Source organism: Anser brachyrhynchus, assembly GCF_964034855.1.
Source record: "Anser brachyrhynchus genome assembly, chromosome: 1".
Taxonomy (NCBI): Eukaryota; Metazoa; Chordata; class Aves; order Anseriformes; family Anatidae; genus Anser; species Anser brachyrhynchus.
Window position 1 is genome coordinate 1,961,272 of NC_137694.1, and position 27,159 is coordinate 1,988,430.

General features: G+C 47.8%; 1 protein-coding gene across 1 annotated transcript in view; it reads right to left on the reverse strand.

Annotated features, from left to right (window-relative positions):
* LOC308188614 (uncharacterized protein) overlaps positions 1-27,159 on the reverse strand; it is a 113,208-nt gene that overhangs the window by 65,275 nt on the left and 20,774 nt on the right. Inside the window, exons 3-32 of the mRNA XM_080577820.1 lie at positions 26,685-26,865; positions 26,068-26,227; positions 25,079-25,172; positions 23,869-24,042; positions 22,805-22,965; positions 21,534-21,663; positions 19,964-20,080; positions 19,515-19,670; positions 18,894-19,010; positions 16,647-16,793; positions 16,333-16,452; positions 15,081-15,239; positions 14,205-14,333; positions 13,740-13,889; positions 12,313-12,450; positions 11,723-11,869; positions 10,691-10,810; positions 7,472-7,618; positions 7,124-7,324; positions 6,651-6,790; positions 6,015-6,138; positions 4,581-4,724; positions 4,101-4,291; positions 3,500-3,631; positions 3,040-3,114; positions 2,668-2,748; positions 2,551-2,577; positions 1,207-1,251; positions 346-414; positions 141-236 (exon numbers count right to left, since the gene is read on the reverse strand). Coding sequence (XP_080433946.1) covers positions 141-236; positions 346-414; positions 1,207-1,251; positions 2,551-2,577; positions 2,668-2,748; positions 3,040-3,114; positions 3,500-3,631; positions 4,101-4,291; positions 4,581-4,724; positions 6,015-6,138; positions 6,651-6,790; positions 7,124-7,324; positions 7,472-7,618; positions 10,691-10,810; positions 11,723-11,869; positions 12,313-12,450; positions 13,740-13,889; positions 14,205-14,333; positions 15,081-15,239; positions 16,333-16,452; positions 16,647-16,793; positions 18,894-19,010; positions 19,515-19,670; positions 19,964-20,080; positions 21,534-21,663; positions 22,805-22,965; positions 23,869-24,042; positions 25,079-25,172; positions 26,068-26,227; positions 26,685-26,865 — 3,872 coding nt within the window. The remainder of the gene's footprint in view (positions 1-140; positions 237-345; positions 415-1,206; positions 1,252-2,550; positions 2,578-2,667; positions 2,749-3,039; positions 3,115-3,499; positions 3,632-4,100; positions 4,292-4,580; positions 4,725-6,014; positions 6,139-6,650; positions 6,791-7,123; positions 7,325-7,471; positions 7,619-10,690; positions 10,811-11,722; positions 11,870-12,312; positions 12,451-13,739; positions 13,890-14,204; positions 14,334-15,080; positions 15,240-16,332; positions 16,453-16,646; positions 16,794-18,893; positions 19,011-19,514; positions 19,671-19,963; positions 20,081-21,533; positions 21,664-22,804; positions 22,966-23,868; positions 24,043-25,078; positions 25,173-26,067; positions 26,228-26,684; positions 26,866-27,159) is intronic.

The window sequence follows — 27,159 nt, forward strand, 5'->3', positions numbered from 1 at the left end:
AGAGTCCCATGACAGAGAGAAGAAATGTGTGTTCTTAGGGCCCTTGAGTGACCAGAGTGTCTAGGGACTCTGGGCTATGCCACGTTCCCACTCTCTGTGGCACAGCATCACAGAGCCATGCTGCAAATAATCTTGCTCACCTTGATGGAGATGCCTGGTGGCCCCTGTGGTCCTGGTAAGCCTGGTAAACCCGGCAGTCCTGCTACCCCAGGAACCCCCGGCTGTCCTTTCTGCCCCTGCAACAACAAAAAAGAGAGGGACGTGGGCTCTCTTGCAGCTCCCTTTGCTGCACTGTCAGTGTCACAGAGGCCGAAGGGTCCAGCACACCTGGAGGACAATACTCACAGGGGGGCCAGGCTGCCCATTTCGGCCAGGAATCACCTCCACTCCTCCCAGGACATAGCCCGGTTCACCCTGTGTGCAAGAGGAGGAGGACACGTGTTCATCTGTGCTGGGAGGTCCAGGCAAAAACAGGCAGTTTTGTGACTTAGAGGCAATAAGCAAATTTTAAACAAAGCAACCCCTGAAAGGCTTGCACCTCCCTACACTGCAAAACCAAACCACTTGCTTCCAGAAACTCTTTTAGAGGTACTAGAAACCACAAGGCCATGCCATGAGTTCTGCTCACCGGCATTGCAGAAAATTAATCCTGGGGAAAAAAAAGGGGGTTGGCTTTCAGCAGGATCCGTTCTCTGATCCAGGGCACTGTGCAGCCATACAGACAGCTTGGGTCCATGCAAGGAAGGAGGAGAAACATGAATTTGGGGATGATGGAAGGACAGGAGGACCGCTCCTAGGAACTGCCTACAACTGGTCTTGAAGCCTTATCTTTCTGTGTCCTAAAAGTGTGCAAACAGGCTTCTTCATAGGGGAAACTCTCCAAAATGCAGAATGATCCAACCAGCTGCTACCTGCTTCTGCAAATAACCAGCTGAAATGTCCCAAGGACCTGTGATAATAACTGAGCAGTTTTCTCCACAGAGATTTTAAATGACTCCTAGCAAAGCTGAAGGACAAACCCCTAAGCAAAAAACGAGTGGTGTAGGAGGGCTAGTTATGAGTAGTTCAGAACGTCATATTCACATATTATGAATATGAAGTCACAGGTCACTGTGCAAATGCTTAGAAATAAGAGAACAGAGCAAGACAATAGTTTTTTGTTGTTGTTCTTTTTTTTTTCCAGTGAATCCCAGGAATGGAACTCACCCGGTCTCCTTTTGGCCCCACTGGTCCTGGATAGCCAGGAGCTCCCTGGAATTAAAGATAAATCACACAGCGTTAAGCAACAAAGCACCCACAAGACCATCATTGTGGGCTGTTCAAGTCAAAGACTTATAAAACTTCATTCAGTTTTTAAGTAGTCATGTGAATATGTTCCTAGAAGTGGGTTTTGGTCCCAACAATGATGAGAATCATGTGTGTGTCATTCCTGGGGCCAATGTTTTTCTACACATTTTATACTTGTACACTGTGTAATTCTGGAGCATCAGCTGGAGGTTTGGTGGGATAAAAGGGCATCTCAAACAACATGAGAGAACACTTTAAGCAACTGAACTGAGCCCAAAAGTTAGAGTTAAGTTCAAGATGATGACAATGAAATGCTGTTTCTCCACTAGAGCTGCCTGTTTACATCCTTTTGCAGCCAACAGAGATCAAAAGCTCAGTGCAAGTACACATGCACTGGTGTCTTGTGCCATTTATGATGTTATCTTATACCTGCCTGGCCCTAAGCTCTCACTTCAGGAGTGTCCATCAAGTCCCATATTTTATCAACTCTACACGGTCGCCTAGGAAAGTCTAGGGCATCTCAAACAACCTGGGCACATTGTTATCTGCCTCTTCTTAATATAGCCTTCAGCGGCAAGGGTGATTTTGGCGGTCAAACACTGTTTTCTACTAGTAGAGTCCTGGTAAAACACCTGTGATGGCTCTTCTAATGAGTAAAGCTGTGCCATCACCAATAACATTGACAGCATGCAGCAATTAGCAGCATGGCTAGCAAAAACAAGCGCACATGAGGTTTGGCTGGTCTGGCTAGACGTGTTTTCCAAGCAACGGTATAAATAGTTGCATGAACAGTTTTGGTATGGGAAGTCTGTGAGCTAACGATGCAGCTGGTGATTATGCAGCAGGACGGGTATGCCACTGAAGGCAGAGTTCACAGTCATTGGCCTTTTTTCTGGAGAGGTCTGGTTCACTGAGGATTACTTAGCTAGAAACATGCCTGTGTTGTATTGCATTATTGGCCAGATCTCCGAATATAAGGAAATCTGAGTGGCTGACTCCAGTACACAGCCAGAAGTGAGAGTCCTGGCAGGGGATGCAGAACCCAGAAAAAGAAAAAAAAAAGAAGGAAAAAAAAAAAGAAGAAAAAAAAGAGTCAACAGACTCTTCCTTGTCTTGGTCTGGAGCTGTTTGGTGACAGAAGGGTAGAACATGCCACCTGGGGTCTCCTGTCCTGCTCAGCACAACTGGCCTTTGAAAAGCTTAAGAAGCAAAGCTTTAGGGTCCCACTGCATTGATTACATTTGCTGCATTCAATATACTTACAATATCACCTTGGATGCCAGGAAGACCCTGCAAAACAGGAGAGAGAGAGACTTGAGAGCCATGCTGATTTCCCCATTAAATGCCATTATTACAGAGTTTGTTAAAACAAATACATACCATGAGCCCTGGGGGACCAGGAGGACCTGTCCGCCCCGGCCTACCCGGCAGCCCAGGAATGCCATCCTTCCCAGGCAGGCCCTAAACACGTGGAAAGTGATAGTATGCAAGTTATGGCTCCAGATCTGCAAGCCCAAACATCTTCAAGCAGCACTAGCTTTCTGCACTGCTTCAGAGAATCCTTCGTTGCCAGCACAACACACACATATGCATCTTTTCCTTTTTGCCTGATTTTCAAAGCCAGCATGAAGATATATCAAAAAGTCAGCATAAAAGATCTGAGAATGATTCTTTGCTAGATCTCTTCATTGTTACTAATAATTTAGTTGTATATTAATTAACCAAGTGGATGATTCATGAAAATGGACTCACCCTCTCTCCTTTCTCTCCCTTCATAACAAACCCATACGAGTCGTAGCCTCCACGAGTTGGTGAGCCCCTGAAGCTCTTGAAAGGAAAAGAAAAAATGAACAGATGATCAGAAAATCATTATCCACCAAACACAAACCAGACTGACCATGAAGCGCTGACTAGCATACCCCTTATCTTATGCAACAGAAGTAAGGCTGACCACCCAGGAGACTGATCCATTTCCTCACTAAGGGACCCGGTTTAGTAGTGACACTCAGTAGGTCAGGTTGATGGTTGGACTTGGTGATCTTGAAGGTCTTTTCCAACCTAGACGATTCTATGATTCTATGTATTATTTATAGGGTCTTCAGTTTGCACTGAAATTTGGAGAATGGGATGGAGAACCTGATCACCTGTCCAGAGCAGTGATCAAGATGTTTTTCTGAACTATATTCCCCTGAATCAGTGAACGAATTCTTACCTTCAGACACCAGGGACCACAAGCCTCCTCTCCTTTTTGGAGGTGTGGTTGAGCTGATGATGGGGCAGGGAGGTGTAGCTTGCTCTCCGTGTCATCAAACGGCAAGTGCTTGTTGGCTTCATGTGTGGCAACCTACAGCATGGAGTTCGAGTTAGATTAGTGATCCTCCAGGTTTTGGGGCCAGGCATCAAAAATTGTCCCTCAGCATGTCTCAAGAGGTTACTGTGCTTTTACATCACCAACCTTTTCATTGAAGTAACCATATCACTGTTGGAGATAACTACAGACAAACTCGTATCCTTTCCAAGGACCAGAGTTAGAAGAGGGCAATATATTTTTAATACATTCAAATGCTCTGCTCCTGCAGTGGCCTTACGCAACAAAACTTTTGAAGCTCTGTTCTGGCTTCTGCAGTTGCCTTGATCTGAAAATTTTTGTTATTCATCTCTAGGGCTGGACAGTAAGTGAAGTCAGGTTTGGACCCGTTGTCCTAAATCTGCTCTGTCCTTCCTTTCAAACTTTACTTGGGGAAAGAGATTGGCCTCGTGCACGACCCATGGTAAGGAGTCTCTTTTATTCAAAGGCCTGTGAAGCAGCTCACCTTCCCATTAGGTAATTGGGCCCCTGAAGGCTGAGGGTCAGAGCAAATGACTTCTATCAGCTCTCGGAGGATCTGGGGGAAGTCATCAAATGTGTTGACGTAGAAAACGTTCTGGAGGTTCTGCTGCAGCAAGATGCTGTTGAGCTCAGCAGGGTCGGCTCCCGAGACACCCACAGCAATGATGCGGATTCCTGGAACACATCACTCCCTCAGTGGAAGCAGAAATGTCAAAGATCAGTGTCCAAATCCCTCACTCCACTTGCCTTGAGAGAACTCACTGACAGCAGTGTGTGTGAGTTATAGCTAAACCAAGACACTCATGCTAAGAACAGGAAGAAGAAAGGATGAAGAAGTGAAGAAAGCCAGTGATGCACTCAAAATGCACGAGTGGTGTAACCTTCAACCCTCTGGAAATTCAGCCTCAGTCTGTACATGAAGGAGAACCAAGGCCCTAGGGAAACACAACAGGGCAATTCTTACCCAAAGCATGGGCTACTCTGGCTGGTGGCAGCACATCGTCCTGGGATCGCCCATCAGTCACAAGAACCAGCATGTGAGGGAAATCTGGTCTCATCCCTCTGGAGGACTGAAATAACTCCTTTAGCATGTAGGTTATACCACGACCTGGACAAACAGAGAGAGGCAATATGTAAACCTACAGAAGTGTTAGGTCTGTAGGGGGGACCTGTGGGGTCTCTTCCATGCATGGAGGAGAAAAGGTATGCAGTGTGGTCCCATAAATAGATTGGAGATCCTAGCAGGGGCCAATGCTTTTTGAGGGAATACAGCAGTAAATCAGATTGGCTGAAATGGTTCAGGTTGTTTTCAGCAGTTTCAGTTTCGGAAAGAGAAAAAATACATTTAGGAGATTTGAAGCATTTTCCCTATATTTTAGGAAAAAAAATCACAAAATCCCCAGTTCCAAATTCCTTTAGAAAGATCAGAAAAGTTTTCTGATGAACTCTCCCCAAGCTGAAACGGTTAAGAAACCCCAACATAGCACAGAAGTCTCCTGTGAGCAGTAAAATGCCTTCATTGACACAAACTCCACAAAAAAGAAGGACTAGAGGCAAGGTTACATAAGAATTTGCAATCTGACCTGTCTCACGCCGACTTTCTCTAGCCAGTCCTGTCTGAATTCTTGTATTCTGACCAGCCCCATTTCTCTGTGTTGCTAACCAATACCACTAAGCCAGGATGGGATATACAAGCCTTCGTTTAACATATACAAGTTCCTCAATGCTTCGCTTTATGTTGACTGCCTGGAAGATATTTAGGTGGGCCACTTAAAAAAGATAAAGTTAAAACTAACTATCTTCAGTTTCATATTACTGCTGATGTACCTTTGGGGAAGCAGGAATACCCCACCATCCTTCTGGGAATGAGTAGGTGGAAAGTGCTGTTTGAGTTTTTAACCCTGTAAGACAAGTGTCTGCATTTCTGAGATGCTGAGCTGATGAAGAGCTGTGTTATTTGTACAACAGTGAGAAACAAAGGACATTTATGTGATGACACTCCATAAAAATAGGACCAGGTATATTGTTTTGTTGTTAGGGTAACAAGGCAATAACCATTGGCATTTACTGATTAAAATGTGCATAGAGTGGGTAATAAGGATACTTCAGCATCAACTATCCTTATCTAATGTTTATGGGTTTGGTCTCCAAGCCAGGTATAAAAACCTCCCTCAAGTATAGGCAAGGTTATAAAAAAAATGAAGAGAAACCCAGTAGCAAAACTAGGACATGGATAAAGGACACCAGGCCATCCCTCGGAATAAAACCAAATTCAGCCCTGTGTTCTCAGATTTTACAGAACTTTGGACTTCCTAACCAGGTAAATGGGTTCAAAACGTTCGCTGTCCCCTTGCCTCTGTCTTGGGTCTACCCCACATGCGGGCTTGCACTTGCACACCTGTTTTTGTGTTGCCTCCACTGTAGTGCAGCTCCTTGACGGCTTTCAGGGCGCTGTTGCGGTCCTGGTGCTGGTGGAAGTGGAAGGCTGCCCTGGGCTCCTCGCTGTACTGTGCAACAGCAACCTGGCAAAGAAAAGGGAGGCAAGGGAGATAAGAAATGTGGAGGGCTCGGGCACAAAGCAAAGGTGCCATCACTCAATAAATCTCCTTGATAATACAAATATTTGAATTGCAATAGAAGTGGAACGAAGCTGTGTTTCTTAGAGACTAAAAACAGGCACAAAAACATCTGTCAGGTTGGCAGACGATACATAGGACAAAATTCAGATGCTTAAGCATGGGCAAAGTGCTATTTTCTGCTCTCTAGGGCATCAGAAATTTCTGCCCAGGCTGGTAGGTAGAGCACAGAACCAAAGGGAAATACACTTCTGGCAGCTCACAGCTGGGTGGGAGCATCTCCTGGTGCAGCATCTCCCATGGCAGCATGCATCCCTCCTGAACTAAATCACCTTTAGGCAAAGTGCTTATCCTCTCTGAACCTCAACGTGAGTGAGCAGACTGCTGTCATTGCAGAGGTGAGCAACAGGTAAACACTTGGAAGGAAAACATGTTCAGGAAACAGAACAGATTCTTGCCTGTGTCCCTTCAGGCCCAATCTTAGGGAAATAGGAAATGATCCGGAAGAGGAAATCCTTCACTTTGTTGAAATTGCTCTGTCCAATACTTGAGGACTCATCCACCAGGAACCCAACGTCTGCTTTGAACTTGCCACAGACTGCAGAGGGAAGAGAGAACCTCTGTAAGCCGTGTGGTCCTGAAGCAGCATGTTTCTTTGTGCTCAGAACAATAAAACAAATCCAAGCATGGGTATCTTCTGTGACGCCAAGTGTCAATGAGTGAGCAGGCAGCACCTTCACCCCCCAGGATAGAGGTGAGTGCTTAACTGCGTGATACATGCTTTGTGTCTTCCATTTCCCCAGTGCTGGCCACTCTCACTTCTCAGTGAACAAAGATTAATTTTGACTCCTGACACCAGAGAAGACCATGACTCCTGGTGGTTAGACCCCCTTCATCATCATCATCAAATCACACATAGATGCGCACTCACTTGGCCCAGGGAGAGTTGTCAGCGGTGCAGACACTATGGTGGTGACTGGCAGGGTGTCTGGGGTTGGTGCTAATGTTGTGGCCGTGGCTAGTGGGAGAGGAGTGGTGCTCACATTGCTAGGAGCTGTGATTGGGGATCTCCTTGCAGCCAAGTTTGCAGAAGTCACGGGAGAGACCATTGCAGCTGAATCTGTGTGAGGTCCTGCAGCAAGAGGCAAAAGAGGAAAAGATGTTTGTTAACCCCCTCTTAGTAATGACGCAAAGCACCACAAGGGTAGAGAAGACAAGAAATTAGCCTCAATAGCAGCTACCTAGGGAAAACTACTACGTAACCTTCCTGCCTTCATACCTGTTTGTGCAGTGAGTGTTGTCTCTGGTCCCTCTGTATTTCCAAAGACTGGCCTTATGGAAAACAAATACGTCTCCTTGGAGCTCAGCCCTGTCACTCGGTATGATCTTGAAGCTGCTGATAACAGTTCCAGGGAAAGATCAGAAGCTGGAAAAAAGGAAGAAACATGCATTAACTGGGAGGCAAAGAAGCTCAAAAGAATCCCATGTCAGGAGCATCCCATCTGCCACTGACACCACCTTCAGCAAACAGGAGCTTGAGAAGCAGATGAGTCCTGGGCTTGGTAAAATGGATTTGCAAACTGCAATGGTCAGGCCCTAAACCAGCTGAAATAAAGTTGTTTGCATCTCTCTGAAGTTGAGAGGGATGGAATAAAGCCTGATGTTTGTGCAAATGTTTAGAGAGGGCATTTGGTCCAGGTGCTGAGCTCTGTGACTGTCCAATGAAGGAATATTAATTATGGTTTGCAAAGGCTGGCACGTATAAAAACAGGATTCTTTTTGTTAATGAATAGAAAGCTTGCTGAAAAATAGAAATAAACATAACTTGAGAAAACTGACTGCATACAATAGATAGTTTTGCTTTAAAGTGATAGGAAAAATCTGTGAAAATGTCATAACAATGTTTTGACATTTTAAAAGTGTCTTATTTTGGAAATACTGAAAGATGAGTTTTGACATTGTTCAAAGTGAAACTTGTACCTTTTCATTCTGAAATAGCATTTTCTCTTAAAAGAAAAGAACGTTAGTTTCTAGGGAAATAAATTGAATTGTTGTAAATAACTTGTTTCAACTGTATTAAATGTTTTTCATTACCCCAGAATAAATTTTGGAAGGGAGGTTTTCTTCCTTTAAATATATATATATATATATATTATTCCCTATTGCAGTTTGACTGAAAATCTTCTACGCCTCTCCATTTGGGTAGGCAAGTCAAGATAATAATTATCATAGGTGTGTTGCTATGCTGCCTGAAGAGATTTGCCTGAAGAGAAACATAAGCTGAGAGCTCTGCTGAAACACAGACCTAAGGCAGCCCACTCTTCACCCCTGCCTAATACCCCCAAAGAGGTAAGTTTAGCTACTTTTCCTTTTCCTCTGTGCCATTGTGTAGCACTAAAACCCTCTGTTTCACACGATGGGGCTTTCCCACAATCAAAGTGTATGGTTACCGCGCTCATGGTCTAGAAGAAGCAGAAGACTTTGTTGGTGGATGGAGGCAGGAGAGACCTGGATCATACCCAGGATGGGATGCACAGCCCAAGGCTGCCGAGCACATGCAGGAAGAGGTCTGCAACCACTGGAGGAGGCAGATGGTCTTTGCTGGAGACAGTTTTCGAAGAAGAGTGAAACTGATGCTTTGCAAGGGAGAAGAGATGTGAGGGTCAAGGAGCAACTGGACGATTAAATGAACTTCTGGATGTTGATTGAGTGGATGCAAAAAACCATGGCTTTGGTGGTCTAAGAACAGTCAAGAGAAGGTAGGAAGAAGAGAGAGGAGGGCAAGATTTAGGTGAACTTCTCCAAGGTCCCTTCTGTCACACGGGGGATGAAGACTGGCTCTGGATGGAGCCCTGTTGAAATGTATAATGTATGGGGTTGGTTTTATGTAACATGAGAGGGAGATCTACAGCTGGGATGACCTCCAGCTGAGTAGAAGAGGACCCAGTCTTTTACAGGGCAGGCTGGTGAGGGTAGGCAGGTAGGGAGGAGGGCATTGAGCGAGCTTAAAAAGGCAGAAAGGGAAATGGGTAATGAATGAGAATTCATTTAGCAAAAAAGCAAGTTGCTGAGAAGAAAATTAATCAAGGCAGCAAGAGAAAAAAAAAAGACAAAATTCTTAATTGCCTTTATACCCTAATGCTGGCAGCTTGGATAATTAAACAAGAGAAATTGGAATTACTCACTTATGAGCATAAATTTGATCTTGTTGGTACTATTGAAACTTGGTGGCAAGATTCATCTGATTGTAATGTTAAATCAATAGTTATAAACCTATTTCAGAAGGATCGATTGAGTGAGGGCACAGTGGGACTGTCAGATGTGGTATTATCCGTTTCTGAGCCCCTGACAACTCTGAAACCAATGATTTTTGAATACTTACAGATCGATATTTTAACAGCATGGCACAGGAGAGGAACAGTTGCATTAGATCACTTAAGTCACCCTAGAGAGCTGAATGTTCAGTTCCCTAATCACTTACCTATAATATGTAGAGCAAAAAAATGATGTTATCACAGGAGACTTCATCCTGAGTGACATATGCTGCAAGTCTTAAGCTGCCAATACCAAAACGTCCTTGGAATTAGAAAAATTAAAGCTGATGACCTGGTAACTCAGAAAGCACTGCAGGGAGCACAGGGGAATTGCATCAGATGTTTTCCTTATTGACTTGTGAAGTTGAACTGATCCCTAGCAAAAAAGTTAGTGGCTGAAGCAACAATGACAGGAAACTTGCTATATCCAAAGAGGTTAAGCCCGCTCCAGAAAAAAATGGTATACCTGGTACCTTAAAGCAGTAAAACTCAGTAAGGCCAAATCAACTGAAAAAGAAAACAAACCATACACTAAATCTGTGAGCAATGATTATGAAAGTTTTAAAAGTTCTTTACTAGATAATAAAGCTTTTAAACAGATAAGAATTAAGGCGTTATGGATGACAAAAACAGACTTTTTTTGATTCACTGCAACTATTCCTGATGGACAAGCAGGGCCTCTAGAGGAAGAGAAATTGATAATGCCAATCAGGCTTTTTTTTTTCTTTTTTTTCTTTTTTCCTAAGCAATTTTCACTTCTCCTTTGTCTTCCTCTGAGGATTTTGCAATGGTCACATCGATCATCTTGTGAACCTCCTCAGTGAGACAGTTTTCTTTTTTCCCTCTATTTTTCACCCAAATGAAATTGAGATTAATGGATATGATGCATGGAATACCTGCACCCTGGTCAAACTGGGCAGCACTTGGAAATAATAGTCATTATACTAGAAGGAATCAACAGCAACTTAAGGCTGGTGTTGGAAAGAAATTTCCCCTTTATTACCCGCCCCTTGCATCTTCTGCTGCGTCAGCTGGCTCTAAGACCAAGTATTGAATTCAACACTCCAGAAGGTAAGCCAGACTTCTCCATGGTCCATCCTCAGATCCTCTTGGGTGATGGGGCAGCTCACAATGGAGGGGTCTAAATTACAAACCATCTTTTTTCCCCACCAAAAAATGGGTACCTGAGGACAAGCGCCACGTTAATAGGTATGTGGATGCGCCAGGAACAGCCGCCCAAGTCAGCAAAACACTGGTCTCTGCAGCTTCCTGCACCATGAACTCGGTCACTTTGGGTAAATCCACTGTTGGAAAAGAGAAAGAAAGCAAGCTTAGGGAAGGTAGAAGCTCCCACCAAGAGCTTGACTGAGCTGAAAGGAAACAGATGCATCCTTTGGGAGATTCTGATCCAGGCCCCACTGAAATGAAATGCAAAAAGTCCAGATAGAAACGATGAGCACGGAGAATATCTGCTCCACTTGTCCACAGCTCCAGCTGCTGGTGAATATCTGCCCTAGGGTAAATATCCCTTAAATACCCCTTATTAGAAATATTCCTTAGCCTGTGACCAGTTTTCAGAGCCTTTTTACCTTTTAGCTATCACTTTTCTGATGAGACAAAGGAGTCCCTGCAGCACTTCAAGGGTTTTCCAGAAAGCTAAGGCAGATCCGATCCTTAGCTAGTGGGAATTGGTGGCATTTTAGCAAATAACCATCGAAAAATCTTCAGCCTAGCCTGATGGGTGTTTCTCCAAACCATTTTTTAAATTCAAGCTGTTGGGATGGGAAATGGAAATTTGTGCCTGCTCACTTGTGCCAGATGCTGGTGCTCCTTGAAACCCCAGTGCTATCTCCACACCCCCGACCTTCTCCAAATCTGCCTATTCTGCAGCATCAATCAAATTGCATGATGCCACAGTGTCATGAGAGGTTTGCCTTTATCTTCTGGAAATGGTATAGATATTGTAATTCAACAGGTAATTCGAATACAATGGGTCACAAAAAGGGCACCTCTCGATGATTTTTGGTGGGTGAAGACAAGCAAAGCCCCAACATTTCTCAGTAATGAGATGAAAGGACCAATATACATTTTCTGGCACACTGGCTGGTGGGTGTCTGACAGCCAGCATTGCTCCCTGTCCATCCCCACCTGCTGTCACAGCCCCTGGCATTGCTGTGGCACTGCCCTTGTCCCCCCTCGGTGGTCTTTGTACTCACGGGTTTTGGCTGTGAGGATCGTGGGGCTTCCCTCCTGGCCCCCGATTACCGCAGACACGCAGACGGTGTAGGTGGTGCCCTCCTTCAGTCTGGGGATCGTGAACGAGATGGTCTCTGCTTCAACCAACTGTGAGGTTTCCAAGCCACCTAACAAAAATTGCAGCCACACCAAAAAAACCACAATGCTACATAGAAATGGCAGGGTGATTGCTATTGACAGTTATTGTTACAGCAGTTTCTGCACACAGATCTTATAGGTCCTGGCCAGGGAGGATGTTATAAGCTCATTTTACATACAGAAGAACCAAGGTGTGGGCAGCTGAGGGATCTGGTCACAACAGCTTCACATATGCTGCTAGAAGGGAACCGCTTCCCTGACTCCCCAAATCCAGCTATGCCTAAATCCGACCAACATCTACTTTGCAAACTAAAACCTGGCCAAGTTTCAGGGCTTCAACCTGTCCCCAGATATTATAGTCCCCATCTACCCTGATCATCTGTGGGAAAAAACTGAGCTGAGCTGAGCTCCTGTTTTCTGAGGATCTTTGTGCTCTGTCCTCATATTGCATCTAAGAGAGGAGGACGCTTACCATTGAGTGGCACCCAGGATATCTTATAGTGAGTTACCCCTGGAAGCCTCTTCCAAGACAGCTTCAAACTATTTACACCAGTGTCAGTAATCTTCAGATCCTGGACGGCCTGGATGGGGTTGGAGTCTGCGAGAGATGCTGCAGAGATGAACCAGGATGAGATGTTGCTGGGGTTTAACCTGGCAGACAGCTGAACGCCACACAGATGTTTGCTCAGTTCCCCCCTGCCCCGCAGTGGGGTGGAGAGAAAATTGAAAAGTGCAAGAACTTCTGGGTTGAGATAGGGACAGCTGAATAAAAAAGAGAAAGAGGAAAGGGAAGGGAAGGGAAGGGAAGGGAAGGGAAGGGAAGGGAAGGGAAGGGAAGGGAAGGGAAGGGAAGGGAAGGGAAGGGAAGGGAAGGGAAGGGAAGGGAAGGGAAGGGAAGGGAAGGGAAGGAAGGGAAGGGAAGGGAAGGGAAGGGAAGGGAAGGGAAGGGAAGGGAAGGGAAGGGAAGGGAAGGGAAGGGAAGGGAAGGGAAGGGAAGGGAAGGGAAGGGAAGGGAAGGGAAGGGAAGGGAAGGGAAGGGAAGGGAAGGGAAGGGAAGGGAAGGGAAGGGAAGGGAAGGGAAGGGAAGGGAAGGGAAGGGAAGGGAAGGGAAGGGAAGGGAAGGGAAGGGAAGGGAAGGGAAGGGAAGGGAAGGGAAGGGAAGGAAAGGAAAGGAAAGGAAAGGAAAGGAAAGGAAAGGAAAGGAAAGGAAAGGAAAGGAAAGGAAAGGAAAGGAAAGGAAAGGAAAGGAAAGGAAAGGAAAGGAAAGGAAAGGAAAGGAAAGGAAAGGAAAGGAAAGGAAAGGAAAGGAAAGGAAAGGAAAGGAAAGGAAAGGAAAGGAAAGGAAAGGAAAGGAAAGGAAAGGAAAGGAAAGGAAGAAAAAGAATAAACAAAGCAAGCGATGCACAACACAATTGCTCACCACTCACCAAATGATTCCCAGCCTGTCCCTGAGCAACAGTCACCCCCCACCCCAGCCAGCCACCCCATATTAATTGTTCAGCACCCCAGCCAGCCACCCCATATTAATTGTTCAGTGTGATGCCATATGATATGGGATATCGCTTTGGCCAGTTGGGGTCAGCTGTCCTGGGTCTGTCCCCTCCCAGCTTCTTGTGCACCCTCAGCCTCCTTGCTGGCAGGGCGGTATGAGAAGCTGAAAGTCCTTGGCTTAGCGTAAGCACTGCTCTGCAACACCTAAACCATCAGTGTGTTATCAGCATTATTCTCACCCTAAATCCCAAACACAGCACTGTACCAGCTACTAGGAAGAAAATTAACTCTATCCCAGCCAAAAGCAGGACAGATGTCAGAAGTAACACCCCAAGAGAGTGCAGGGCCAGGACCATGAATCCAGCCCTGATGTCCCAACACAAGGATGTCTGTTCCACCAGGACATACCTGTGCGGTGAGTCAGAGTCACCTCTGGCCCCTCGGTCTTGCTGAAGACAGCCCGGATGCTGACTTTATACTGGGTGTCAGGCAGCAAGTGGTCGATTCGGTGAGCCAGCACCCTACTGCCCAGGTACTGAGTCTTGGCAACCTGGTTTTCTGTGAAAGAAGGGATACTTCAGAGCTCGTAGCTCACTAATGAGGCTGGTGGCATCTCCTCCAAAGGAAATAGCCATTCCTTGCTGTACTGTGGTTTCAGAGCTTTGGGGATTGGTTTCATAAATAGAAGAGCATGAATATGGAAAGAAAAATATATCACTAACGGGTAGAGGCTCAAGACCATGTTTCTTAGTAGTGAGATCTTTTTCCTACCCTGGGCAGTAGATAAGAAGTTTGGAAAGGGCCCTTCCATCACCATGGCCACTGACATGGGTCTGTGCCAAGAACATGTATGTGCACCCTGTCTCTGCTCACCTTTGCCTGCTCCCACAGGGCTCCAGGTGAGTTTGAATTTGGTGGCAGCTGCTGTGGCACTCCATACCAATGACAGGCTTGTGTTGGTGCAGGATGTCACCTTGAAATTGGAGACGTAGCCAAGAGGAGCTGCAAGATGAAGACAGGATTAGATGGTGCACACCATGTTCAGCATTGCCACATCGCCCTGCTCAAGCTGCAGCAACAGAGGTGGACATACAATGGTTCACCATGGAGGGACAATCTCTGGCTACCAACTGGATCACCATCTTTCCCTATTTTAGGTGAAGAATTTGCATCTGCTGCCTCTTGTCCAAGCAACCAGGTCTCACAGCACATCCTTTCGGAGTCCCCATTCTTTGAGGCAGGAGACAGCTGCCTGTAACAGGCGTCCTAACGCGGTCCACCAGGCATCAAAGACCATGTTGGAATGTTCCTCTCCCTGCATCTCCCTGTAGCAGAGTTTATCAAGGTCTTTTCTCTTCCAGCTGAACTGTTTGACAGCGTAGAATACTTTGGCCAATGGTATGGATTTTGGGATGCCTGAAAGTTCAGTGAACGCGGATTTGGTGGTTCATATTTGAAGCTTTGTCCAAGCCCAAGGCACATGAACATATCTACTGCAGAGCATGCTGACTCCAGTTTGCATTTGAAGACTCACAAGCAGAAAACCCAGAGCCTTTGGGATTCCTGCTCTCACCCATAAGGTCAGCAGGGAAAAGGACCACCACCATGGTGCCCCTGACATGAAGGAAAGGCGATAACAGTGAGGTGCCGGAGGCATGGTGTAAAGCTTTGCAGGGACACACCAAGTTGAACCAGACACACAAGGGCTGCGTACTGTAGTGGTTATCTGAGTGCTCTGCCCATACTCACATGTCCTGGCTGAGGTCGTGATCCCTGGTCCTTCCACTGAGCCAAAGAGCACATAGAGGGAAATCACGTACTCGGTGTCATGGGCCAAGTTGCGGAGCCTATAGGCTGTGATCGACTTGTTGAGGGACAGCTGCCGAGGACGGTCTTTGCCAAAGAATTCTTTGCAAGAGAGGGAAAATAAAATAGAATAGGATAAAACTAAAGAGCCTGGAGAATGCCATGTTTTCCCCAGCAGTCCATCTCTGTCTCAGCTGAAGTTCTGTTGGAGGACATCTGAGTGTGCTGGGGCACGAGAGAGTTTCTGTGTGGCTGTGTATTTGAATTTGGATTTGAATGACTAGGAACGAACCAAACTAGCCAAGAGGAACCAAAAGAATCAAACCAGACATATTGTGTTTATGTGGCAAAGTTTTGGTAGCAGGGGGGGCTGCAGGGGTGGTCTCTGTGAGCAGAGTCCAAAAGCTGTCCCATGGCAGATCAGAGCCAGCTCCAACCAACCCGGCGCTGGCCAGAGCCGAGTTGAGTGACATTGGTTAGGCCTTTGGGAGGAAAGAGAAGGGAAAAATGAAGGGGAAAACCCTGCTGCATTACAGCAGCTGGGAGAGAGGAGTGAGACCCAGCCCTGCAGCCCCCAGGGTGAGTGCAGCAGGAGGGCAGGAGGTGCTCCAGGCACGCAGCAGCAGTTCCCCTGCGGCCTGTGGAGAGGCCCCTGGTGGAGCAGGCTGTCCCCCTGCACCCATGGGTGCCACACGGAGCAGATCTCCACGCTGCAGCCCGTGGAGGAGCCCCCGGTGGAGCAGGTGGATGTGGCCTGGAGGAGGCTGCGGCCCATGGAGAGCCCCCGCAGGAGCAGGCCCCGGGCCGGAGCTGCAGCCATGGAGAGGAGCCCACGCAGGAGCAGGGGGGCTGGGGGGAGCTGCCGCCTGTGGGGGACCCGTGCTGGAGCAGTTTGCTCCTGGGGGATGGACCCCGTGCGACGGAGCCGTGTGGGAGCAGTTCTTGAAGCCCCCACAGGATCAGTATGGGAGGGACCCCACCTGGAGCAGGGGCAGAGAGGGACCGTGAAGGAGTGTCGGGGACAAAGTGTCAGGGACTGACCACAGCCCCCATTCCCCGTTCCCCTGTGCCTCTTCGGGGGAGGAGGTGGAAGAGGGTGGTTGGGGGCAGGTATTTTTATTTTGTTTTTAGTTTCTCACAGTTCTAGTCAGGAGCTGGTGTGGTTGATACAGGCTGGAGGAGAGCGGGGTCTTACCTGGTGTAGGACCCCATGCCACTCGGTACCCAGTGGCCCCAGCAACCGAGTCCCAGGAGACCAGAGCACCACTGATGGATATTTCACTCACTTTCAGCATCTGCACAGTGCTTGAAGCCACTGCAAGAGAGCAGAGTTGCCCAGTTGCATCAAGGTCCCCACAGCTTCTAAGTGACCCCCAGACAGCTCTCTGCACCAAACGAGCAGGGTGGTGACCACAAATGACACCAACTCTGTGCTGCCAGCACATCCTCACCCCATCCATGTCCTTTAGGGCTGGTTCCCTTGCTCACACCCTGCTGCAGGGCACCCACCTGTGGTTGCTTTTGCGCTCACCACCGGCCCCTCGACATCTCCGAAGATGGGGTTGATGGTGACATTGTATTCTGTGCCAGGCTGCAGCCCCTGGATCATGTAGTAGGTGTAGGCATTGCTGAGGTTCACGTCCTGGATGCTTCCCTCTGCAAAGGGAAATGATAGGTGAGGTCCCTCAGGTCAGGCCAAGGAGGACCCCCCACCTGGGAGGGTGGTGGGCAATTACACAGACACTCAAGGACTATCTCGGTTGCCTGAGATTAAATGGCATTTTGTCCTCCTGGCCTGCACCTGTGCCCATGAAGTCCTCAAGCCGAGGACAGTAGGGATGGTGCTTAGCACACATCTTGGTTGAGGAGGTAATGCATATACAGATAGAAATAACCCACAAGCATTTGGACAGACCTCAGTGATCACCAACTGATCAAAGTGGCTTAGGACTTTGCAGGCCAAAGAAAATAACTGAGGTAAAAACACAGAAATTGATGTACATGGGGCTGTGAGCAGTCCCTTAAGAGGGTCCACACACTGCCCAGCTCTGGGTGACATGCTGCTGGAGCCATTCTGCCTTCCCTCCTGGACACGGGAGACAACTGATGCCACAAACAACATTTTCTCTATATTAATCCTATTTTTGTATCATGGACTAGAAACCGCTCAGCAGAACCTCTCAGCATCACTCCAGAGGGAATCACGGACAGAGAAGAGTTAAAACCTAATCCTTGGGGGTCAGACCCCCCTTTTCAGAGGGGCAGAGAGGTGCAGGCAGCAGCAGGTTGGGATTTGGGGGGGGGGCTGCCATTTACAGTTTGGTCACTGGAGGGTGCCATGTCCCCATCTTCTGCTTCCACCAGCACCCTGCGCCCCATCCCCCTCTCCGACCCCCCCCTCCACGGACCTTCTCTCCGTATCAGGCGTTCATTTATTTTTATCTATTCTCTGTCAGAGAAGAAAAATCCACATCCTCCAGCACCTGGGATGGCTGCATGGGGACGGAGAACAGGTGTCCAATCCCAGTGCCCCTGCACCCATAACACAGGCTGCTGGGATGGGATGGGATGGGATGGGGTGGTATGGGATGGGATGGGATGGGATGGGATGGGATGGGATGGGATGGGATGGGATGGGATGGGATGGGATGGGATGGGGCGGGATGGGATGGGATGGGGCGGGATGGGATGGGATGGGATGGGATGGGATGGGATGGGATGGGATGGGGTGGGATGGGATGGGATGGGATGGGATGGGATGGGATGGGATGGGATGGGATGGGATGGGATGGGATGGGATGGGATGGGATGGGATGAGATGGGATGGGATGGGGTGGGATGGGGCGGGATGGGGTGGGATGGGATGGGGTGGGATGGGATGGAGCATGGGAGAAGGACCCCGCAGTTGTGAGGGAGGACTGTCCCTTGGGATTTTTGTCACCTCTGGATTTGGGGTGAACCAGCGTTCAGTAAAAGAGCTGCTCAGCTACCACAACCCCAGAGCAGAGGTGATGTGTTGTTGCTCCTTCAGCTGAGGACATCGCTCATTGTCCCCTCAAGATGTGGCAGGCTAGGCACATGCTCCATTTCTATTTGGGACATCAAGCAAAGACTGGCCAAACAGCTGAGTTTTGGGGTGTGCCTTGATTTTTATTTTTATTTTTATTTTTTTCCAGAGAACCATTCACTACAAAGCAATAAAAGCAGTGTTATATCCTCCCCATAAAGATTTTTCCCTTCTCATGACCTTCAGAGCTGTTCTCCAGCTAACCCCCCATGGGAGATATCTCCTTATTTCATTAGCATGGGAGCTGAGCCAGAGGAGAGAGTGCTATTTTTTCAAAGCCTGTGACGGAGCCCAGGTGTCTCGACACCCATCTCCTCTTTGAACCACAGAGACATCCATCTCCCAAGACCAAAATACGCCATCGGGCCTGATTTTTTAACTTCTACTCCCCCACATCAGCAATGAAAATATGTCTGGGTTCAGGGCAGGGGAGAGGCTCCAGCTGCTAGTGCGGATCTGTTTTCAAACACTAAAATCTGAGAATGAGGATGCATTCTCAGGGGGATATGGGATGCTGGAGGCCAAAGGCAGGTCTTGATGCAACAGACCCAAAGAACCTGGGTCTCTCCAGACTCTTGTTGCACGGCTGGCATGAAGTGGATAGTGCATCCAGTGCCTGGGGACTTCCCAGCTCGGGCCTCCCCAGCTCCCTGACCACCAACGCCTGCAGCCGGCTCCCCTCTTTTTACCTGCTGATGTCCAGGTGAGCCTGTAGCCTGTTGCTCCCCGGACAGGGCTCCACCTCGCCTGCAGCGTGTCAGTGGTCTCGTTCTGCAGCAAGATACTTTTCACGGGCAGGAGCTTCACTGGAAGGACAGGGAAGAAATCTTTCAAAGCACCTACTGAGCAGCGGAGGATTTTGCTGGCTGCCCTCCTTCTATCACTGCCCCTGCAACCTGCCTGTCAACAGGAAAGGGATTTCTAAGGGCTCCTGCTTTGCCTGAAAGGTCGAAGGCTTCTTGTAAAAGCACTGGCACAAATACCCAAATCTGTGGCCACTGCTTTCCAAAACCAGTACCTCTAAGGCACCAACCTTGCTTCTTTTCTGCAGTGTGGGTGCAAAACAGAGGGGTGAGTGGCAGATCTTCCACCTTTCCACCCCAGCAGCGTGGTGGTGTTCAAGGATCAATGCACATGATAGGGAAAGAGCATGGCTCAAAAATGGAGTTAGGAAGGACGCGTTGAGCACTGCTCTTTTGATGCATGTATAGATGCCATTCCCACCAACCATGAGGTGCTTATCAACGGCAAAGGGTTTGAAAGAAAAGCCCAGGGCAAGAAGGGGACAGCCAAGGAGTCAAACCTCTTACATGTTCTCCCCACAGCAGCCACGGGCTGGCTTGGCCCCTGGGGGTACACGGCGTAGATGCTGACGCTGTACTCTCTGTCCTCCTGCAGGTTATCCAGCACGTGGGAGGAAACATCGCCCCGCAGAACTTGCTCGTAGGTCATTCCCGGTCTGTTGGCTGCAAAACAAGGAGAAGAGGGATACTTGAGTATGAAAAACATCCAGGGTAGATCTGGATATGATGGTGCAAATGGTTATAAGGCATCCACAGCATCATCCCCACCTTCTCCTGCAAAAGAAGGTCCTTCAAAGGACTCTCTTCTTCCATCCCAGGGGAACCACAATGTCTGGAAGAAGCTAACCTGGCCTCCTTCCAGAGTAATGCCAGGAGCACTGTGGTGCAGTATTCCTTGGATAAAATGGCACTTTTGCTGCTCCTCTTAAAGCAAACGCCGAGAAAACTGAACTCACCTCTGGGGATGTAGATCTTGTAGCCTTCCAGCTTGCCCAGGGGAGGTGTCCAAGCAACCTTCAAGCTAAAAAGTCCTTCTTCTATCACCCGGAAATTAGTGACTGGAGGCACAGGTGCTTTGGGGTACAAAAATAGTGCAGAAATGGATAGGACAGTGCTTTAATAAAGCCCCACATCCAAGACCCTTGGAAATATTTTTGTCTTCAGAGACAAAGAGACACAACAGTAAGCAGCGCCATCTCTCCCTATTGCGGCAGCTATATCCTCAGAAGTAAACTTCCCCCTCTATCGCACCCTTGTCCACTTGAAAAATGAGCAGAAAACCCCCATGTCAGCGTGCCTGGGGGCTTCCTCTTTGAACGGTGTTGCAAGCTGTGAAATATCTAACCATCCATCTATCACAAGGGCATTGCCTCGTGAGCAGATAAAACTGCAGTGGTTTCAGGCAGGTTGAGCAAGAACATAGGAATCGAACATTACTTGAGCCCATGGATGTGGCTCTTACAAAGAGGAGCCCATTTTGATCCAGCCAGCCATGGCAGACAGATTTATAGCTTCTACCTCTGCCTTCATGTTGGGGATAATAAGAGGAGAGATCAAATGACTTTATTTCTACCCATAAAACCATTCCATCTTCTTTGCGGCAAGTACATATGAATCAACCTCATTGAGGCTCTTTATATATTCATCCTGTCGGAGATCTTCCCTCAAGAAAACAAGCAATTTAGACATTGTGGGGTTGGGGAGAAGAAACAAAAGGAAAGGAAAAAGGAATAATTATTTTCAAAATGCCATGGGCAAAGCAGACTTGGTGCTTCATGCAAAACAGGGAGAAAAGTGGAATTACTGTGCCCCCTTACCCCTTAAAGCCCCTGAAAGTAGTGCAGAGATTTCTGGGCCAAAACCTGCTCCATCTATCACATCTGACCCAGTGCCTTGCACTTCAAGAGTGAACTTTGTTTCCAAGAACCTTGTCATTATAGCCAGCAATGTGAAAGCAAAGGAATTCGGCATGGCAGATCACAATCTGGAGGAAGTCCAGATCATTTCATGGGACCAGAGATCACTTCTTGAGGCATGTCCTAGAAGCCATGATCATACCACCTTGGTGTTCTCCTTGTGTGAAGTGAAACTCTAAGTGTGTACACGTACATAGTGCCAACCCAAACCTTTTGGACAGTCCCACTTCCAAAACAAGGTGTTTAGAATATAAATCTTTCCAGAATCCCAGTGTTTGTGTTTCTAAACCCACGGTCTCCAAAGGCTTCCTTCATCCCAGGTACGTGGGAGGTACATTAACTAAATCCCAACCTGAATTTTTTAAATCCCACTGGTTATTAAATCAGATGATATGAGCTACACCCTGTGCTTTCAGGTGCTGCGTGGGTTACTATGCACCTGCTCAAGAATGCTGCACATCATACCAAGAACCACATATGCTGTTTTACTTGAGATATTCCTCCTGCGCCTCCATCCCTCACTCCTTGTGCATATGGTTTTTGGGTGGTTCTCTTCCTGTGCCCACATGGACAAGTGACGTGTGGGGGTGACTGCAGAAGAGATACTCACTAGTCTTCCCCTTGACAGCTGCCGATTCCCCAAGGGCATCTGTATAGACAGCTCTCACCGTGAAGACGTACTTGGTGTTGGGTTTCAGATCAGGTACCAGCACGGTGCGTTTGTCACCATCCACTGTGATCTGTCACACAGGGAGACAAAGGACATCGTTACACCTCTGTGATGGTCGAAACACCCATGTTCACAGCAGGTTAGGAATACAAGGCTTCTCCTCTAGTGCAAGGTTCTTCCATCGGCAGGAGTCTCTTAAAATGTACTAATGGATTTTATGTACATTGCAATCCTCAAATGATGTCCGGGTTCACATGGGACATGGCACTGACACGGGACAGTGCCAAGGGTGGGTTTCATGGGATAGCTCAGAAGAAACTCCGTGAAAACAAGAGCATGCACAATGGTGAAGGTGTTTCCCAGTACTCACTTCAAAGACAATGGAGGAAAAGCAACTATTTTTGACAAAGAGGGTTTCTTTTAGAATCATTTCCACAGAATCACTTAGGTTGGAAAAGCTCATATAGGGAGATTTCAACGCAGCCTGAGGGCAAGAGAAGTAGACCTAACTTTTGGGTTCTTACTATGTTCTTATGAGATTCTGAAGCAGTCAAAAAATGATCATTCTCATTAAATGCAACCTTAAAAATTAATACAACTAATAATCTTAACCTTAATACTTTATGCTTTCATAGGTTTGTTCTCTTATTGGAAATCAGAGCTCTTAGGCATACATCTTCCATCCTTCAATCCTGATTTCACACTCTGTGCAGTGACCCAGCTGACCCGGAGTGAGCTGGCACACGTGGCATCCTCCCTCTCACAAGGACATGGCAAATCCCAAACCAAAACATGCAGAAAATTTACCAAGGCAAACAAACTTGGTGGCAAGAAGAATAGGAGCTGCTATTATGGAAGCTGGCTGGACTTATTTGAGAGGTGGTATCACAGAGGTAAGGAAAGAAAGGAGCAGTTCCTATTAACCTGTTCTTATTGATCCTAAAGGAGCTTGTGACAGTTTGTGCCATATTGTCCTTCCACTCTTCCTTTCCAAATGACACACCAGCAGACCTGATGGTCTACCTACAGAGCTTCCCTTCAAACAAGCAGCTCCGGCAGTTTATGGCAATGAACTGGGCTGTGACCGGGGTGGCTGAGGGACACGGTGCCATCTCCAAACCAGGCTGTGCCATCAACAGCCCCAGAATAGGATTCATCTCGAACACTGAGACCCACAGCTGGGGCTCCGCAAGACGGGAAAGCATCTCTACCTGCCGCTGGTCCTCCAAAACTGGCTGCCCTGAAGGCAACAAGGGATGCAAGTGGACCCGGTACCCCGTCACCCTCCCTGTAGCCGGCATCCACGTGAGCCGCAGTGAGCTGTGGCTGTGCTCACTGACGTGCAGATCCCGGGGGCCAACGATCTTCTCAGCTGTGAAAAGAGAAAAGAAAGGTCTTTGGTTTGGACCACGATGTACAGGCCTTTTGTCGATGGAGTCACTATATTCAACGCAGAAAAAGCCTCTGTTTCCAGTCCAGAACCATGCAAGCAGGTTTTCTTTTGACAAATTGCTTGACAGCACAGGAAGGGAAAACAAAACTGTTCCTGGCTACGCTTGCCCTGTGAACACCTGCTTAAAGCATAGTGTATCAGCTCCTTTCTGCCCTTCTCCTTCCTGCCAGCATAGATGGTTCTGCCAGAAAGCTCAAACTCTCCATGAAGCATCACAGGAAGCCCTGAAGAGATACAGAACCACAGAGAAAACAAACAAAAAAAGATGTTCTAAGGACTTGGATAAAGTTCTTCCAAGCTCTGCCCTAAGATTTAAACTTAAGTTTGTGTGCCAGGAAGGGGGCAGGAATTCATTGCCACCACCTCTATGTTTGCTGCACCTCTGTATCTCTTTGGTGAGATCCAGATCTCTTTGGACATCTTTCTGGCTGCTTTTTGCATCTGTTTTGAGGACGAAATTCCTTCTGACATGGAGCTGTGCTGCCAGAATTCACCACGGGAGGCCCATCACGAAAACCCCGAGGGGCAGAACTGCTGCCCCATTGCCCCAATGGGCAGCGAGAGCATCGGGACCCCGTATCACCAGCCAAACCACGGCAATGCAGATACAAGTGAAAAACACAGGACCACTGCCCCTAAGCGACAGGTGCTCCACGGAGCTGGCTGCTCCTCTAGGGTCATCCAACCCATAAAACTCCCTTGTGATGGGACCAGAAGGGACGTGCGAGGTCCACCTCCGTGGCGTGGCTGGCACATCCAGGGACTGGGAAGTGGCTGGTTTGAGCAGGTGGAAAATGGGATAAGGGGAGAACCCCAAAATACCTTGCACAGTCTGCTTGATGGGCCGTGGTGGCTCTGAGGCAGTGAAGCAGAGCCTTCGAGAGAGCTTGGGGGCCACGTTGTGGAGCAGGTGAAAATCGTCAACGTAAACCACGTGCTCTGCTGTGGGCTCAGAAGCTATTTTGTTCAGTTCCTGCTTGTCAGCATCCTTAATTCCTAGGCAAAGAAAAGAAGAGGAAAGGAGAACACCAGAGACATCAGTGGGGTAGGTGAGGCATTGGCAAAGGTCTTGCAAGAGCAAGAGGGAGCAACGTGCTGCCCTTTGTGCTTTATGCTGGCTTTATGGTCACGCTGCCCACAGTGAAGGCTGAAACAAGGAATGGAGACTCAGTCTGTATGGGCAGTGGTGGAGCAGTTGAAGCCTCTTCCATTAGGGAAAAGAAGCCAAGTTTTCCTCCCGAGGCATGTTGGAGATTGCCCCAGGGGACTTGCCACTGATGGGATGCTTAGGGTGGATAGTGAAAGGGAGGGGGTAGGATCTGGCCTCATCCTTCCCGTTGGATACAGAGATGTTTCTGCCCTTCTGATGGATGATTAGTCAAAGGGACGGAGGCTGTGTGAAAATTGCTGCATCTTCCAGTGGTTGAATCAGAAAAGGAAAAAAGAAATCACTCATAATTTTCAGCTTGCATTGGTCCAAATTTGCCTGCTTGCTCTCTCTAATGGAACACCACCACCACCTCCTTTTTCTCCCCAAAATACTTGCTGAAAGGAAGGGTTTGGCTTGTAATAAATGGCTGTATTTAACTTGGGGGCAGAGGGGGCTGAAATTTTTCCTTTCCCGTGAAATTGTTCTGATGGACACTTGAAGTCAGCCTCTAAACCCTATTAAGAGAAACCTTCAAAAGTAAAACCATTTCGTTTTTGAAAATGTCACATCAAAACATTTTGACTTTTATGGAACTGTTTATTGAACTCTTCCTGAATTCACAAGTAGTTTTGACAGATGCAAAACTGCAGATTTCCGCTGCATAAATCAGCGATTGACAACAACAACAAATATCCAAGCACAGCACAGATGTGTTTTTCTCCTACGTGCAGTAGTTGCTGGTGGCTGAGCCTAGAGATGGGTGCAGTGTTTAGAGGCGGGTGCTTTGTGCATCTGGAACCTTCCCTGGTGTGTAGACCGTGTGGTGGTTCACACACAGTAGTTGGTACAATGCTCCACATAGCTTTTTGTGTCCATACGTACCTACAGCAAATACTGTCACTCCCCGATCCTGCAGGACGTGGGCTTTGTCTTCAACTGAGTCGCTGGATTTCCCATCCGTGATCAAAACAACTACCTACAAGAGTTGGAGTCAGAGCCAGAGAATGAATGAGCACAACATGAGGGGCTTGAAGAGGAAGCTGCAGGATTTTCAAACCAACAGCCCAAACCTTGGATGAAGTGCATCCCCCTAAATGCAATGTATGATCTTAGGGCAAAAGAAAAGGTGCGGCACTGAGCTGTAAATGTGGGAAGGCCCCAGGAGGCAAAAGCTGGCCGTGACAGTTTCAGACTCAATGCATGGGATGCAAGGATGCCCCATTCTTGATTTCAAGGCTGTCTACTGGCAGAGCAGAGCAAACAGCCTTGTGCGGTCTGCAAAGTAAGACAGAATGCGGTGCCTTCTCTTTAGCATCCTCAGAATTGAAAACCACTTAGAAAGTATGAACTAAACCACTGTTAAAAAATGATCTGATGGAACTGATGGCCCAAAACTTATGCCCAAAAGGTAGGGACACTGCCACATGCCTACTTTTTAAATAAGATTCCGGTTGTGTACTTGAGCTGTCCCTAAGTGGAGCAGGTGCATGCATACTGTTACCAACAGCACGTAGGAGGAACCGATGCTGCCACGACTTGTTTCCTTGTCTAAATCACGTCCTGAGCCTGCTCAGTTAGCTTGAGCAGTAAGTGCTCTGAATTTGGGTACTTAGCTGGAGGCATCTGGGACCAGAGCACTCTGAGTATCTCCATAAGGTGAGCCAGCCCTTGAAAATCTGCATGTGCCTGTCTCTTTCTATCACAGACCTGAAGCCAAATGGGCTCCTAAATGAGGTACCCCAACTCCAAGTCAAAAAGCAGATGGGGTGACTACAACCCAGCTGGCTCATTCATGTCCGTGGGTGGAGAAGTCAGAGGTCTGATCCCTGACAAGGATTACACCAGGGAAGTTGTCACAGAAGGTCGCTTACCTTTGCTGCATCCTCTCGCAACGTGGCTGGGCGAGACATGGCATGAGCTGCAAACGCCAGGGCAGCTCCTGTTTTTAGGTTGCTTCTTTTGAACGAGAGCTCCTGAATTGCCACCAGTATTTCTTCGATGGTCACATAATCCGTCAGTTCAATACTCATCCTGGGAGTGAGAGATGGGGAAGTATGGGGGAATAAAGGGCAATAAAATGCTGTCATTACAGCAAATTTGCATCATTAATGATAATGACCAACAATGATGATGACACTTAGATGGTCACACTAGGCTCACAGGTAGTCAAGAATTCTTCTTCACAGTGGTCAGGGGAACCCCAGAGTCTTCTTATTTTAAAAATAGTATCTGAAATTGGACAGCAGGGAGTTTCTTGTGGCTGCATTAAGTGCTACCCTCCCTGCCCTGGAAGAGTTCCCCATAGACAAGCCCCTCTAGACTCTGGTGGCATTGCTGGGGGCTGAACTCTTGCTTTGCTCTTCCAAGAGTTCAGCCAAGCAGCAAGAGCTCTTTAACCAAGGGAGATGGTTGCTTAGCAAAAACAGTCCCCATTTAGAGGTGTAGGGCTATCGAAACCCACGTGTTTCTGGTAGATAGATTGACCCACCTTGGTTTCTCTCCATAGAGTGCCACTGCCAGCCGGATGCCTCCTTTGCCCATCACCACGTTCTCAAAGGAGCGGGCCATGCTGCTGATGAAGTCCTTCACCAGCCGCGTGCTCTCTGTCTCTGCGCCCTGGGACTGTCCCACGAGGAACAAGACATCGGCCACCTCTGCTGTCCTGCACACTGAAGGAGAAGAGCTCATCTCACATCATGAAACCAGCCAGGAGATAAACCCCTCTGAGCCACATGAACCCTTGAGATATTACAGCTAAGGGAGAGAGACCATGCTTCAGCCCAATGAAGTGGGTAAGCATGGGCCTCCCAGAGCAACAGGCTGCTTCATTCTCTCTAATTTCTCTCTAAGTCGCCATTTTGCTGTTCCCACCCCGTGAAGTTCCCCATTTGAAGCACAAACACTGGGGCCCATATCCATCAAGGTGGTAGACCACGCTGGCAGCAAGGGGACGTCTAGGGGTT